The following is a 16,419-nucleotide window of genomic DNA, read 5'->3' on the forward strand; positions in this document are numbered from 1 at the left end:
GGTTATAAGATCTCTGGACAGAAAAGGCACATAGATTATGTGTCCAATTAAGGGATGGGGTATGAACGTTTGGACAGTATTTATTGTGGGACATTAGAGCACATCAGACGTATCGAATTACTCGAAGTAAACTTTATAAATCTGGTGATTTATACTTAAAGTGTACTCTCTAAATGTGAAAGAGTGAAAAATCACTCAAAAAGAGTGAAATCTCACTCTTTCTAAGAGCCATCTGAGTGACAACTCTTTTAGAGTGAAGCTCACTCTCAAGAAAGAGTGAAAAAATCACTCCGGAAAAGAGTGAATCAGAAAAGAGCATTTAGGCCAAAAAAAATATTGTTGTGTTGCCCTCAACCGTCCTACCCTAAATCCTGAAAAATCAGGGTCGCAATTTTTTTTAATTTTTTTTTTAATGATGATTTTTACAGATTTGTTCAAAAACTCAACGTTTTTCACTTAAAATTAATATTTTATTGTAAGACTAGTCTTTAATTGTTGTCTAACAGGTATCCAAAAGTCAAAATTGACAAATGTCCCCTAATTGAACAAGCATTATTTAATATTTGAGGGGAGTTTAAAAAACGGAAGGTTTAACAAAAAAAGAAAAAAGAAAAAAAATAATAATAATCCGACCGTCCTACCCAAATTTCCCATTTTTCAACTTGAGGGCAACACAACAATATTTTTTTGGCCTTATTTATTTATTTATTTATTCATTTAGGCCTATTTTATATACAAGAATATCACAGCAGTTCATAACAGCTACTATGTGCTTTAAATTGTTGTGAGGCTAGGCCACAGGTTAGGGTAGGGCACGATCTAGGACTGTTGAACTGGTCTAAAGCTTAAGCACATACACAATGTGTCGAACTTCAGTGTGGGATGAATGATGAAAAACTATGGATTTAGTGAAGCTAATAGTCAAACTGTTCACACTTGGCAAATACCATGTTTACAGACCACAGTCTGGAGAAGCGTGATGCGGCGTAACCTACATAAGCTTACATATGCGTACATGTAAACCGGCAACTGGGCCGGTAACAAACTGCTCACATATGACTTAAGCTTACTGCCGCCGTTGTCTCCAGAACAAGTGTTATGACCTATACATAAATGTAATTACTATTGAGTATGCTGTCTATTTCTTCATCAAATCCGCTTTCTTTTCGCCATTCATTCGCACACTGTTCGATATCTTGTTACACAAGTTCAACAAACATCGGCCGATTTTCGGCTCTTCTGATTGGCTGACAGTTCACTCCAATAAAGAGTGAGATTTTGCGCCACTTTTGAGCGAGTGAGGCTCACTCGAAATCGCGAGTGAAATTATGTGTACTGTTTTCACTCTTTTAGAGCTAAAACCCACTCTTTTAGAGCTAACTTAAATTCACTCTGAAATTCAGAGTGGTTTTTCACTCTTTTACATTTAGAGAGTATGTAGGTGGGATGAAAAGCTGACTGAAACTGAAAATTTTGACCTTTCGTATTGAAGATATGGATTTTTTCCCAAAACACCAAAATTTATTGGGTCTTTTGGGAAAAAAATAAGAAAGGTCAAAACTTTTTAGGATATATTATTAGATTTATGAAATTTACTTTTACTTTTACTTTTAATAATTTGTCATAAAATTTGTATTATATCGTGAATTTCAAAAAATGAAAATTATTTGATATCAGAAAGACATTCTTCGTATTCAGAATGCAATTCGATATGTCTGATATGCTCACATGTCCCACAAAAAATACTGTCGACACGCTCAAAACGCTCATTCCAGATCCCTTAAGTTAGTAAATCCAGCAGCTGTTGCTAAAAATGAAGCTTCATATGGAGAAAGTCCTTTGACCAAACAATGAGGTATGAAATATACAATCCATCTGGTAAACGTGCTAGTAATACTGAACAAAATGATGAAGAGGATTGTACTTCATATGACGAGAATTAAAAGTAAAATGAGCTATTCTAAGCTATTCTAGTTGAGTTGAAATCCGCACACCCCTATGGAACATATGCCCTTAATCTCCCAGACTAAGGGATGCAGATTTAAAAGCAACCCCATTGAAATTCACACTCTCTGTGTAGAAGATCAAGGTCATGTCTTCGATATGGGGTGTATGGATTTCAACTGCAATAGCCCACTATTATTTCATATTAACTCCCAATCAAGCATGTTTGTAAGAATATTAATAGCTAGATGTCATATACCGATTCTAAGGCCTGTGTCGCATGTGTAAGCATGTAATCATATCAATTAAACGATTTTGTATTTTAAATGAAACATACTCTTCTAAATAGCGCCAACCATTTTCTTTTAGACAGAATATCGTTTAACTTTACATCATTGAACCATCTGTGTACTTTCATTGAGTTGTAAAAAATCCGACAATTCAATGAAATGGATTTACATTTTAATGAAAACAAACCCGAAAATAACTCCGACCATGTTCTTTTCATTTTCTGATTAGCATGTATGTTTCCGTATAACATGACATCATTGAACCAGATGCGTACTTTTATCGAGCTGCAGCTAGTAAAAAGAAATTACAGAAAATTCGAAGTCATTTGCACTTTCAATCCCGGGGGCACTCACTAAAAATGGGTGACGGGGATGTGCATCCACATTGAACCCCATTTTTCAACTCCCTCCTTTTTGTTTTACTGAACTATATTTTTTATATCTTGACCCACAAATTTTCTGTCTCACGGAAAGAACCCCTTTTTGGTAAGATTTTCACCAGTCTCACCCAAAAACATCCATTTTTGGAACCTTCTCACCAAAAGACTCACTTTTTGGTGTCTAAGCTCTCACCAAAAGACCTCTAATATCGAACTACTGTCCGCATATCCCCATCACTTCCAAAGTCGAGTGCCACCCCCTCCGGCCCACCCCTGCAAATGTCAACTTTTGGAACACAATATGCAAACATTAATTGTTTAGATATAAATGTATGCGAAGCATATTAGAAAGTTCCTATAGAGTTTTTTTTTTTTTAATTTTAACCCATTCTAAACGTTGATCAGGCGGCATAGGACACGCAACACGGACGTACGAGGCTGGCGAAGATACAGGGCTGACAGCCCCATTCACAATACACGGTTAGCGATTATAAATGGACAATTAACATACTTGCAGTGGGGTACTTTGCAGAACCCCAACGGTTTTAGAGTAAGATAATTTTGCTTTGACACCACATAACAAATTTAGAATTGTTTGTGAAGATTTCATGATTATGTGTTAATCCAATGGCGACGTCAAAAATAGCGATATCGCATCCACCATCATCTGACGTTGATGGCATTTTGGCTCGACGAACACAAATCAGGCCGATAACAGCGAAGCAGAAAACTAAAAGCAAGGACGATTGTGTATCTGGCTACATAGGTTTTCAGTTTTCCGCTTCCCTAATCCTGACCTGATTGGAGTTAGCCGAGACAAAATGCCCTCAACGGCTGCAAGGGGCCAATTATAATAAAGCTCTATACTGTTTTCAAAGCTGCTTTTTAGAGCGTTTTGTTTAAAAAGTGTCCCATAAATGTGTGTACAAAATCAACCCCCCTCCCTCGACCTGCCTTAAAATGCTTACTCCACCCTTTTCTGACTTCCGAACAAATCCCCCACCTTACATACGGCTCATTATTACCTTGGGATATCCCCTTTCTGTATTTCCCCAGTTGCATAATAAGTATATCATTATGCTATCCAAAAACCCGACCCAAATTAATGCAGAGTTTAGACTCGAGAAAATTTAAATTTATTTGCTTTAATATGAAATGACACTTGTCATATTTGTTTAGAGGTGCAGTTTCAGGTCACTGATTATTTAACTATGTTGCTTTTTGATGGTATTACCCTTTTGTCAGTGTCAAGTGACCCCCGGGACCCGAGACTGAAATAACTATAATTTTATTTTTACTTTTTATGTAGCGTCAGCTGTTGTTATTATTACCAGACAAATGAGGAATCCCCATAGAACACATTCACGCGAAATAAGGATGCAGCAGTCTGATATATTCTTGCAAGGTATGAATAGTGATACGCAGGATGGTGAAAAGGGGGAGAAAACTTGAAATCATGAGGGAATAAAACCGCCTGTAAATTATACACGACAAGTGGTCTATGGACTGGAAGATGTGCCGCCGTGGTATGCTACCATTGCGTTTGGATTCCAGGTACTGTATACCTTCGGTCTTCCTCCACCGGAAGATAGAGGTTGTTCTCTTCCTGCTCCTTAACTAGAATAGTAGTAGTGTATAGTAACATCACCAGAACGCACGTTCCATAGGGAGGCTAACTTTGAAACAGATTTGGTAAATGTATTTTTGTACCTGCAAACATGAATATATTGGCAAATGTGATGCGATCAAGCAAAATCAGTCGGAACTCGGCAATATTAAATTTTCAGTTTCTTATAGGATAGTAAAGTGCATTTACAAAGCTGGATTTTGCAGAAAACTCCATTGAAATTGAACAACCAGTTCCAAAGATATGAGCAACTAAAGAGTTCCCAAAACAAGAGGTAACAAAAGAAAATATTTCCTTTGTTTTGGCTATATCTCAAAATCAATATTTCCGAGTCACAAATATCCATCCTCCTTTTACATCAAAGTAGAGCGTTTATACTCAAATTCCTCGATCAACACAAGAATTAATTTGGGGGGGTGCTTTAAAGACATCAGATGAATTGACCTTCGATTACGTTTGTACTTATTTTCACAGCAATTTCTAGCGAGTTTTGGATCTATCATTGCAGCTGAAATAATAATTGGTATTAAGATGTGTATGTCGTTTAACACGGTGCTTATGGGGCGTTTAATGAGTACGGGATTCCTAATCTGTGGCATTGGAACATTTCTTCAATCTTCATTTGGATGTAGGTAAGAACCCAGACACAAGGACCGCTGTGTAAAAGAGAAAGATTATCATAGCAAGAATGCTAACAGTGTATCAAGTACGTAGTGTTCGATGTTTGAAATGTAGTGTCGTCACAGATATTGTTGCCTTTTTTTCAGAGCAACGTGATTTGAACGGTTCTTTTCAGCGCAACCATTATAAAGTAGTTTTTGAACAAGCTATCGTTATGTAGGAGTTCCTTTGAGGGTAACTCTATACATTGGTCGCGTGCATGCATGCATAACTCTCAGAGAAAAGGGTTAGTGCAGGTGATATTTTTAAAGCCCTCCGCTAATGCTAAAGTATATCTGAATAATGAGCAAAGATTTGCCATTTTTTCTATACAGATTGGCAATTATTCAGGGTTCAGGTGCATTCCTCGTTGCAGTAGTCACTATCCTAGACCTGAAGGGTCCTTGTCCTATTGTTACGCCAGGTAAGTAAGGGACTGTGTGTTAAGATCAAACTCTTTTTAGCTTTTCATTTCGTTAACTTAATCAAACAGTGTGTTGGTATGTATTCGTGTGAGAATTGGAAAATGTATATTTGACCTTGCGTCTTTACGGCTCGTAACAATATGTAAAACTTTTATAAAGTATAATAGTGTCTTACGCCGAAAAGAATGATCCAATGCGCTTTAACTCAAACAAAACCAAAATAATACCATAAATATTTCGAAATATATTAACCTCTGGGTATTTTTTCTCGTTTTGTTAATGTGTTTATCTTTTAGGAAACGCTACACAGGAGGAACTAGACAGTGCTGATGAAGAATGGAGAAATCGTATGCTGGAGGTATTATCTTTTCTTTCCAAATATTATTATTCCTCTTCTTATAAATAATATTGTCAATATTTATATAATATTGAATGGAGTTTCATGTGATGCAAGAAAATATTTTTCTTCCGAGTGCAATATACTTGTATCGCACGAACATAAACCATTCAATATTATTATTATTTATATCAAACTGATTTGGTAAAAAATAATAATAATATTGAATGATTTGAATTAATTTGACTGATTTGACGTAGCCCAGTGCGAGTATGATGCACAGTTAAAGCTGTACAATTTTGAAAGACTACCATAACAATGTCATGGTAAAACAATTAAGAAACATACACTGCGGATTTAAGTTAAATGGCTCCTGACATTTCACTCGCCTTAAGGAATACAATCAAAAGTAAAATCAATTGTTTCAATTTTCTTCTTTTCTAGATTTCCGGTGCTATGGTGCTCGCCTCTTTTGTACAAGTTGTTCTCGGTTCAGTTGGGTGCATCGGGATGCTTGTGCATTATGCTGGGCCTATGACAATAGCTCCTGCCGTGGCATTGGTCGGAATGAAAGTTGTGCCCATATCTGTTGTTATGTGTGGTGACCACTGGGGAATTGCAGCAATGTATGTTTAAAGGGATCAATGAACAAAATATATCAGATATGTTTTATAAACTGAAACATTAGAGAATGAAAGAAACGATTTCACTCTACACTTTTTTAAAGTAAAATGGGCTATTCTAGTTGAAATCTTATTCGGATAAATACGATTTGAACTGATTCAATTCAGAACAATATTATTATTACGAACTCTCCCGCGTTACAGACAAAAAACTTAAATGAACGAAGCCCTCTAGTCATAATAATACAAAAGGACGCTGACGTGGACGGTTTAGTAGTGATCGGTTATTTGTCCGTATGTTGTAATCACCAGGGTAATCAATTAAAATGAATTAAAATAGTCCGTTTCTGATAATTATTAAATATTTTACCTGTTTGGGATAGGGTTTTTGTTTATGTGGGGGGTGTGTGTGTGTTTCGACTAAATAATGAAACTGTTATAACGTTAATGTGATATTTTCCACAGGACAATTGGTTTGATAATATTGACGTCACAATACTTGGCCTCATTTAGTATCCCAATACCAGCTTACAATTCACAGAAACGTTTTTATATAGGTAGAGCACGAATCTTCCAATTTTTTCCGGTACGTTGATGAAGAAGTACATACATGAGATTACGGTCGAGTGCAGATCCGTCGCAACACGCTTTTCAATACGGAATGCTAACCTCATCGTGACATCGTCCAAGCAGCAAAGTTCATTTCCAATTGAAAAAAGCGTTATCCGACGGATCTGCAGTCAACCATTCTGTGATTATTATATAAAAATAGATTAATCGTCAATCTGACCTTCATAGAGTGGTATATAAAGTGGTCAATAATATCATGACGATGACACTGATGCAATGATAATGTGATCATGGAGCTGATTGTTGTTCTTATAATTGTTATTACTATCATTATCAGATCATAATCGCAATCATAGCAACGTGGATATTATGTGTGATATTGACGGTAGCCGACGTATTTCCCGATGATCCGACTAATCCCGCGTATAATGCACGTACCGACATTAAACATGACGCTCTCGTTGGTATGCCGTGGTTTTTAGTTCCTTATCCTGGTATGTAAAGGTCTATAAAATAATTTGTATGAAACAATTGAGATGTTTTTACGAGTCATCTACGGGTCAATCCATACCATATCAAGGAGGGCTCCTACCTGACCCTCAATATTTTACTCATATATTGTATCTGAAGAGATGTTAAAAATTTGCAATTTTGAGGTATGTAGCTCTTACGGATGTTCTGTGGCAGCCGTAAAGTTGGACCCAAAGGCTGCCTTTTGAATAAATTTCATCTTTTTATTCACCCTATTCGGCAAAGCAATTCCGAAAAGTTGATAGCCCTGGGTAAAATGAGTTTTTGTAATACTGGGGAGAGGGGGTCGAAACAAAAGCACAGCTGTTTACGTTCCGGAGGTTGGGTCTGGGGTGGGTTCTTAAAGGGGAATATTGGAATGTCATCTTTCCCTGGGTAAGATCAGGCAGCAAGCCACTAGGCCACGGCTAGATGGTGACACGAGTAGCTTTATTTCACCTTGAAGGCATGAATAGTCTTGCAAATACGGGATAACTTCCCCTAGGCCATCTAGTATGCCTGAATTAGTAGGACTACAACTGGTATCTACTGGTCAGTTTATATTCTTTATTTTTACATCTGTTATTTTTATGTGGGCCTTTAAGGATAAGGAAAGGGTGGTAGTGTGCCGGTCGGAATTTGTATTGATTTGTTGTCATGTTTAATTGAAACACTTTGGGTTGGTAAACTGTTCATTCTTTCTGATAAGGAAAAGCATAAACGATGGCAACGTCACGGCGCTTAGCTAGGATGGAGGATTGGCATCGAGCAGCAGGAGGCATAAGTGATAAGGGGACATACGCTATACATCTGCTTGCATAGTTTTCCTGCGGTTTTGTGTGTGACGTCCCTTTTATGTACCCCAGAGATGATTGGAACAACCTGTGTAACAGCTGCTAAGCAATGCGTGTTTCTAATTCCCACTGCTCTCATTTCTTTCTCCTACCTCCTCTTATCTTCCTTTAATCTCTCCCGTAATCTTTTCTTCAATTTTTCTGAACTATTTGTCTTCAACGTTGTACCTTCTTCAATAAAAGCAATTTTATTTTATTCGTTTCACCAGGGCAATGGAGAAGACCACATTTTACTGTCGGGGCCTTTTTGGGCGTAACTACTGGAGTTGTTGTTTCTGTACTAGTTTCAATTGGAGATTACTATGCATGTGCAAGGGTATCCTCAGCACCAAAGCCTCCTTATCATGCTGTAAACAGGGGTATATTGATAGAAGGCATCGCCTGTATATTTGCTGGTGCATGGGGCACTGGCATCGGAGTGACTTCTTACAGCGAATGTATTGGAAACATTGGACTTACCAGGGTCTGTATAACATTTGAATACGTGAACAAACATATGAAATAGTAGTCTACTACTATCATTAATAACATAAATTCATAACGACCGTCAAGTACAATTAGTAATAATTGACATGATAGATAGATAGATAGAGAAACGCTCCCTGTTTTCAATTTCAGACTTTGTATCACTCAAGTATTTTAAATTGATGGAATGTCTCGTTTAAAGTGTGTGACGGGTTCAGAGGAAACCTAGGATTCATAACCTGTCTTCGCAGTAATAAAATTTGGAAGAAGAACACATTATGTACCATAAAAGGTTGTACCATAAAAATGTCCAAACATTCTAAAACCAGCAGTCGAAACATTTGATTTCAGGTTATGATAACCTTGGCATTTTTTGCTAAGGTTGGGGCTCTAATTGCTACTATGCCATACCCGATCGTTGGTGGTACTTCTCTTTTCAGTGGAGGTAAGAGCATCACTTTGCCTTTAGACTTTAGGGGACAGATCACAGCTAGTTATATATAATATTTTGCTACTGCGTTTTATTTATTTTGTTAAGGGATCTGGAATGAGCGTTTTGGGCGTTTCGGCAGTATTTTTTGTGGGACATGAGAGCACATCAGACATATCGAATTGCATTCTGAATACGAAGAATGTCTTTCTGATAACAAATAATTTGATTTTTTGAAATTCACGATATGATATAAATTTTATTTTTCACATTTTTGATTATAACAGTCCTCGAAGTAAATTTTATAAATCTAATTATATATTCTTAAAGTGTATGTTGGTTGGAGGAAAAGCCGACGATCAATTAAAAATTTTGACCTTTCATATTGAAGATATAATATAGTATAGTATTGTATAGTTTGTGGTGATCAGTCAAACATTCAATTGGCAGGGGAAATCAAGCAAATATTGCTTCACAACGCCTCTGGTAACGCCCTTTCCTACAAACCAATTTTTCGGTTATTCGTGGGGGAAAGCCTCTGGACGAGAAAATCCGCAAAAGGCGTGCGGGCAGCTCCATCCAGAAATTGTTAAACACTTTAATTTGGGGCAAAAATAGTGTAATGTTGCAAATTACCACAGCATATAACCTTTGTTCTAAAAGAGTGTAAAATGGAAAGGTATTGCGCGCTTCGTGCGCAATTGTCCCAGTAAAACAGGCCACAAATTATGACCATCAGAAACATTTTCATCGCCGTTCACTGCTGATATGCCACATGGGACACGAATATAAAAGCAAGTGTGCAGCCTGTATGGCATATATAAACTGGCCTCAAAAAGAAACTTATAATTTTTCACAAGGTCATATCTTAAAATCCTCTCCATAAAAATGAACAAAAATTGCACACAGGATTACTTCAATACTCTACTCTAAACACTGGTCAGTAACCAAACAGTTTTCCAACTGACACAACAGCAAAATGCACTGACATGCAACACCTTCCTGGACCACTTTCACAGCGCCAGTTTACCTGGAAACGTGACAGCTTGATAATCAATCCCTCTGGCTCAATATCGGGACTTTTTTATTTACAATATTTACAATATTTATGGCCAAATTAGTGTGAAAAAGGCTAAAAGCGCGGCTTTCATCAATCTTTTCTTGCGCTTGTCCTTGGCTTTTGCCAAGCCAACGGTCCAATTGCAATATGCTCGACTTCCTTAACCCTTTCCTCGGGGTCTGTCACTGCGATTTCAGCTCTATAAAATAATGTCCTGATGATGCTTAGTTCATGAGCGATAGGATGGTGTGAATCAAAATGGAGGTATTGATTCGTGTGTGTGGGCTTTCTGTAGATGGAGATACTCACGGATCCGTCAGCGTTTCGTGAAACTTTGGTATCCAAGAAGGCGAGGTATACATTAACTTCCGATTCACTTGTGAACTTGATATGCGAGTGCTGGCTGTTGATATGCTCCGTGAAAATGTACACATCGGTTTCGCTAATGATTACGTATGTGTCATCCACATAACGAAGCCATACGGATGGTTTAACAGATGAATTGCGCAAGGCTCAAAACTCAAAATGTTCCATAATACAGGTTTGCGATCAGCGGACTGACCGGACTTAGTCTACCCATAGTACAACCCCCACATTGTTGATAAAATTGTCCTCGGAAAACAAAGTAGGTGGTGCTGAGGCAGAATTCCAACTGTTGTATGACTTGGTCAGCGGTAAGCATTGTCTTTTCTTTCCAGCTGACGTCCTTTAGCAAATCCTTGGCTACATCCAATGCGCTATCCACGGGGATACTTGTATATAATGCAGATACAGCATAAGAGATCTGAATTTCACCCGGCTCAAGGCACAAGGATTTAATACGCTCAATAAAAGATTCAGTGTTTTTAATATGATGCTCACACAAAGTATCTGCAAGGTACTTAGCGGATTCAAATGTTACTGAATTGATGCTCGAGACAATTGGTCGGAGAGGTGCTCCCTCTTTATGGACTTTCGGTAGCCCATAAAACGATGGCATACAACATGATGAGAGGTACAACTTGTAATCTGAAAGATTACCCTCCGACTTAAAGTCGTTCAGTATTTTGATAAGCTTATTTTGGTAGGTCTTGGTTGGGTCTTTCTTAAGCTTAACAAACGTATCTCCACTGTCTAACAAAGTATTAGTAATCTTCCGATCATACTGTTCAGGGTCAAGTACAAAAGTAGCCCTGCCTTTTCTGCAGGCAAGATGGTAATGCTACGATCCTTCTTTAGAGTGTACAAAGCATCCCGTTCCTCTTTAGATATGTTGTTCTTTGGCGGTTTGGCAGATTTTAACGCACCTGTTATGCGAGCCTGTAATTCCGCCGCCGAATCATAATCAATACGAGTGGTCTTGTTGTATTGAAGACGCTTTATCGCGTATTCAGTTTCGGTGATGATATCTCCGACTGGTATATTCTTCGGAGACGGGGCAAAATTCAACCTCCGCAGTGCTTAAATTCCGCGAGGATAAATTCACAACCCACTTATCCTTGTTAAAGTTGGTATCCTTAGTCGAATTCCGGCGATAATTCCAAGTTTTCGGGAAGTGATTTCAGTCGCTCAAGCTTCCGAATATTGCGCTGTTTGAATTGCGGACGCCAGAACTAAATCGTGATCAAGGACTGGAATTGTCAACCCTCTACAACGCCCTCATTCGACCAAAAGTCGCCAATGATCAACAAAAGGGCATTACAACATCCTAGGACTTCTTCTGATGAAGATGTGTGTCACACATCGAAAATTCAAGGTTAGTTGGATTTTTGTGCTGAATGTCAGTTTAAACTTTTAGAAATTGTTTATTACAAGCACGTATGAACTTACATTCGAAGTAAGGGACAATAAAACTGTGGGTGCACTATTCTACTTCAGTGCCAATGAGGTTAAGAAAATCTACCTTACAAAGAGTGTGCTGACATTCAAAATTTATATGTCTCGTGGACAAACATTAAAATTGTGTATCGCTGTAAAATGTGCCATAACAACAGAATTACGGTAAGTGATAATTACTTCGTTTTTTCAAACAAGGTCACTAATGAATATATCATGTGTTTTACACCCTAGAAGTTCAATCAGGTTATAAAATAAAGATGGATTCTTTGCACTATTGCAATTGTTTGACTCACCCTGTATATTGCTTGTGGACAATAAACACCCTGTTTATGGACTGAACATCTTAGTGGTTTAAGTTGAGCACTATACAGTACGACAGCAACTTAGCTCACTTCCGGTAATTTTTACCGGCGTGACCTTTGCTGTTACGTAACGTAATGTTGAAAATCAGGTGGCAAATACAGTTTTTCAGAAAACATTAAAAAAATGGAATACACGAGTGGTTTCTCCCTTCATTTCCATATTGAGCCCATAGATAAGATATGAAACATGAGTATAAGGCAAACAGTAACGTGTAAAAGTTCAATTATTGTGGAGAAAATGAATGTTTATTGTGCGCGAAGTAGCCTAAAAAATTTTAAAAAATGCATGTCACGATCACCAAAATGGTTATATCTGCAACTATGAGCCAACGCCGGTCGTATGCTTTTCTGTAATAATAGATATTAGCTAACTTGAGCTTGTATTAAATTTTCAGCGAAAATGATTGGTGGAACAATCGAGTCGTAGGTTGGAAAGTTGCTTTCAAAACGGCTTCCCCTCGCAATCTTGCGTGACCATAAGTGACCAGTGTCAGCAGGAAAATTAACAGCCGGCCTTGTCCATATAATCGATTAATAATTGTCAGGATCGTCCAGTTGACTACAGTGATATTTATTTATTCATACAAAATACTGCTCTGTCATACAAAATATCGAAGTCAATATAAAACGTAATTTCAAGCCATTTGACTGAACTTACAAACAGTTTATAAAAGATTATTGTTGAACGAGACACTGAATTAGAAATAACATTGCAAAAGGTACGAGAATAAGTTAGCAGGTTGTGATGGTCTAGTGGCTAAGTCCGTGCCTGAAGTGCGTGAGGTTGGAAGTTCGAACCCTACCATAGCGGTTTTTGTGTTTTTTTTGAAAATATTTATGATATTAGTAAATAACTTTCAGGAAGGGTTTCTGATCATTTGAAGCAGAAATGATGAGGTAAAATGAAAGAAATCATTTTTTTTCATCTTGACCGCTTGTGGTGTTCTATTGAAGATAATTAAAGTTACTCTAGACAACGAAACGCTGATTCCAATTATGTGTATGTCTGGGTATGGTGTAAGAACGGTGTAAAAATTACAAATAATATTATGCCAAAATATCAGGTTTGAAATTCGTAAATTATGGCTGACGCTATCTTATTTTTTTTAATATGTAGGCCTACGCATAAAGAAAAACATTGCAAACGTGTTGCATAGAAATATTTTTAATTGATCATAATACTGACGGGCCTACACCATAGGCCTAACAGAACAAGAGAGAAAAAAATCGAAATACTGTAGGATTCGAACCTTCAGCCTCTCGCACTTCAAACCACGGCGTCAACCACTAGACCATCACAACCTGCTGTAACATGCTTGTATCTTTTGCAATCTTATTTCTCATTCAGGGACTCGATCAACAATAATATTTTTAAAACTGCTTTTAAGTTCAGTCAAATGAGGTGATATTACTTTTTATATTGACTTCAATATTTTGTAAGTCAATGCAGTATTTTACTTGAATAAAGAAATATCACTGGAGTCAACTGGACGATTCTGACGATTATTATTCGATATAATGACAAGGCCGGCTCTATTTTGCTAGTGACACTTGTCACTAACGGGACACGCACGATTGAGACACGGGCCGTTTTGAGAGTAACTTTCCAACCTACGACTCGATTGTTCCACCAATCATTTTCGCTGAAAATTTAATACAAGCTCAAGTTAGTTAATATCTATCATTACAGAAAAGCATAAGACCGGCGTTTGCTCATAGTTGTAGATATAACCATTTTGGTGATCGTGACATGCAATTTTTCTCATTTTCAATATTATTCAACTTTTACTTGTTTTTGTTCTTTGCACAAATGTTTGGTATCTTATCCGTGATCATGGTACACAATTTAAGCAAAAATCGACCCGTGTCTCCCATTTCTGGAGCTATTTCGCTAAAACATGTTTGCCGGCCAAATTTTCAACATTTAGTTACGTAACCCGTGTTCACCAACCCGTAAAAATTTTCTATCGAACAAAAGAGGTCACGAAGTTGCCGTCGTACTGTATAGATATTTAGTTCATGAAGAGTGTGCTTAATCTTTTGTAATGAAATTTGTATGCACCTTTTTTATACAATTTGCCGACAACTTATGCACCTTTGCATCACTAAAGTTGCAGAAATATTATCACATTTTGAGAACTTTACGCTACTGCGCGGCAGGTTAAGAGCTGGTAGGGAAACGTGTGTATTTCATTCAACATTTAATAAAGAGGTTCTGTGTACTTTTCTGGAGTTATCGAAAATGATAATTCAATTAAATGAAATGACATTTTAAATGAAACCTGCCCTTCTAAGTGCAAAAGGATTTTTACAGATATTAATTTCGTGCAATTGTAGGCACCTGTGCAATTGTATGCATTTTTACAGAGTTTGTATTCATTTTTGCATATCAATACCATCAATACCATAGACTTAATGACATTAATGATCATAGTGTGTACTTTCATGGAGCTGTAGGTAATTAAAAATAACGACAAGTCAATTAAATGAATTAGCGAAATACATTAGTGAACCAGACATGTATCAAGTGTATATCATTAGATTGATAAACTTTACGTCGGGGACTGTTTAATGTCAAAAATATCATTTTTTAATAATTCGTCATAAAAATTCTATTATATCGCAAATTTCAAAAATTCAAAGTTATCTGATATCAGTTAAAGCCATATTATAACATCGCAAATTACGCACATCATGGGTTTCTCTACCGGATGTTGAATTGTGGGAAGAAATTCCGGTACAAACAGACTTCCGGTAGAGAAACCCAGGATATGCGTATTCACCGCCGCGATAACAAGTTAATCATCACCACAAATCGTAAACAAATCGTTTCTGAGTTTGATTGACGGGTGACATCAGACACAAGCTAGTTTTTAATTCAGTCTCCGGATATAAGAAGAAAAAAATTATGTTGAGTGCAAAATTTAGTACCCTTTCAATTGAAAGATTATGGTTAGAAATCGTGTTTGAACTGCATAGCTTCCACTGTGAAATCATGTTACAGCAGAGTGATTCGTCAGCAGAATAAATATATGCGAAGTGCGTGGAATGACATCAACTGTGATGAAATAATATGATCTCTTAAATACCATTGAATATCTGGCGATGTTAAATTAATGATATATTTGGACTGTGTATAATTGTATCACCTTCCAGCGTATGTTACGACATCAATTATTAGGCTTTGAAACAATGTGGGTTTTTTTTTCTCCTTAATTTGTCCAGACGAAACTAGAGTTCAAAATGCCGATATGATCCAGTTTGATGTACATGATGAGCGATCAATCAAAATTGAACATGAAGACTAAATATTGTAGCCTGTATAATGTAAAGCGTAAATTGCTTCATTTTATACAAGTTTCTGCTGAGTATCTAGCTCAGCTGAGCTTGCTCGCAATATTGACATTATATCTTTCACTTTGAAGTTCAAATTTGTGTTTGTTTATTCACAATTATCTCAAACGACATATTTGTAGGCTATGGAAGATCATGCGTTCCGGAGGTTAAAATAACCAAGAAAATAAAGGTAAATAAATAGATAAATATTTACCAGATAATATTCGTTCATATAATATTCAGCTAGGCTGAAGAAGACAGTCAGACAGTCATTACTTCCTGGGAATGGTAACAGTTAGTTACCGAAAATATTACTAGGTAAATGTTTATTTATTTAATTTGCCTTTAAAATATTCTTGGTAAAAATAATAATTATCACAATCTATGATGCAATTTTATCAGTTTCGGCGTCGAGCAATGATTAAAGGAGGAAAGAGGAAAAGTGATCCCACCCGGGAATTGAACCCAGGACCTCTGATTTACGAGACCAGCTCCTTAACCACTTGGCCACGGGAGCTTCAAGATTAGGCAGACTGGGAATTCAACCTATAAGCGGTCACTTAGCCCTACTTCCTCCGTGCAAGTCATCCCGATGTGGCTCGGGCTTTGACAAGCGTAAATAATGCCGTCCTCACTGTAGAGGGACATAACATGAAAAACAGCGGCTTTTTTCGACAAGTAAGCATACAAGAGATTGTGTGTTATTTTTAGGGGAAACACTTATTGAT

The 16,419-nt window shown here is 37.1% G+C and overlaps 1 protein-coding gene across 1 annotated transcript; it reads left to right on the plus strand.

Annotated features, from left to right (window-relative positions):
• The first annotated feature begins 4,772 nt into the window (after positions 1–4,772).
• On the plus strand, positions 4,773–7,200 carry LOC140172570 (solute carrier family 23 member 2-like). The gene is made up of 5 exons (XM_072195713.1): positions 4,773–4,873; positions 5,237–5,325; positions 5,623–5,684; positions 6,108–6,289; positions 7,194–7,200. The coding sequence occupies exons 1-5, from the start codon at positions 4,773–4,775 to the stop codon at positions 7,198–7,200; spliced, it is 441 nt and encodes a 146-aa protein (XP_072051814.1).
• Positions 7,201–16,419: the final 9,219 nt, after the last annotated feature.

Source organism: Amphiura filiformis, chromosome 16 (genome assembly GCF_039555335.1).
Source record: "Amphiura filiformis chromosome 16, Afil_fr2py, whole genome shotgun sequence".
In the NCBI taxonomy this organism is placed as follows: domain Eukaryota; kingdom Metazoa; phylum Echinodermata; class Ophiuroidea; order Amphilepidida; family Amphiuridae; genus Amphiura; species Amphiura filiformis.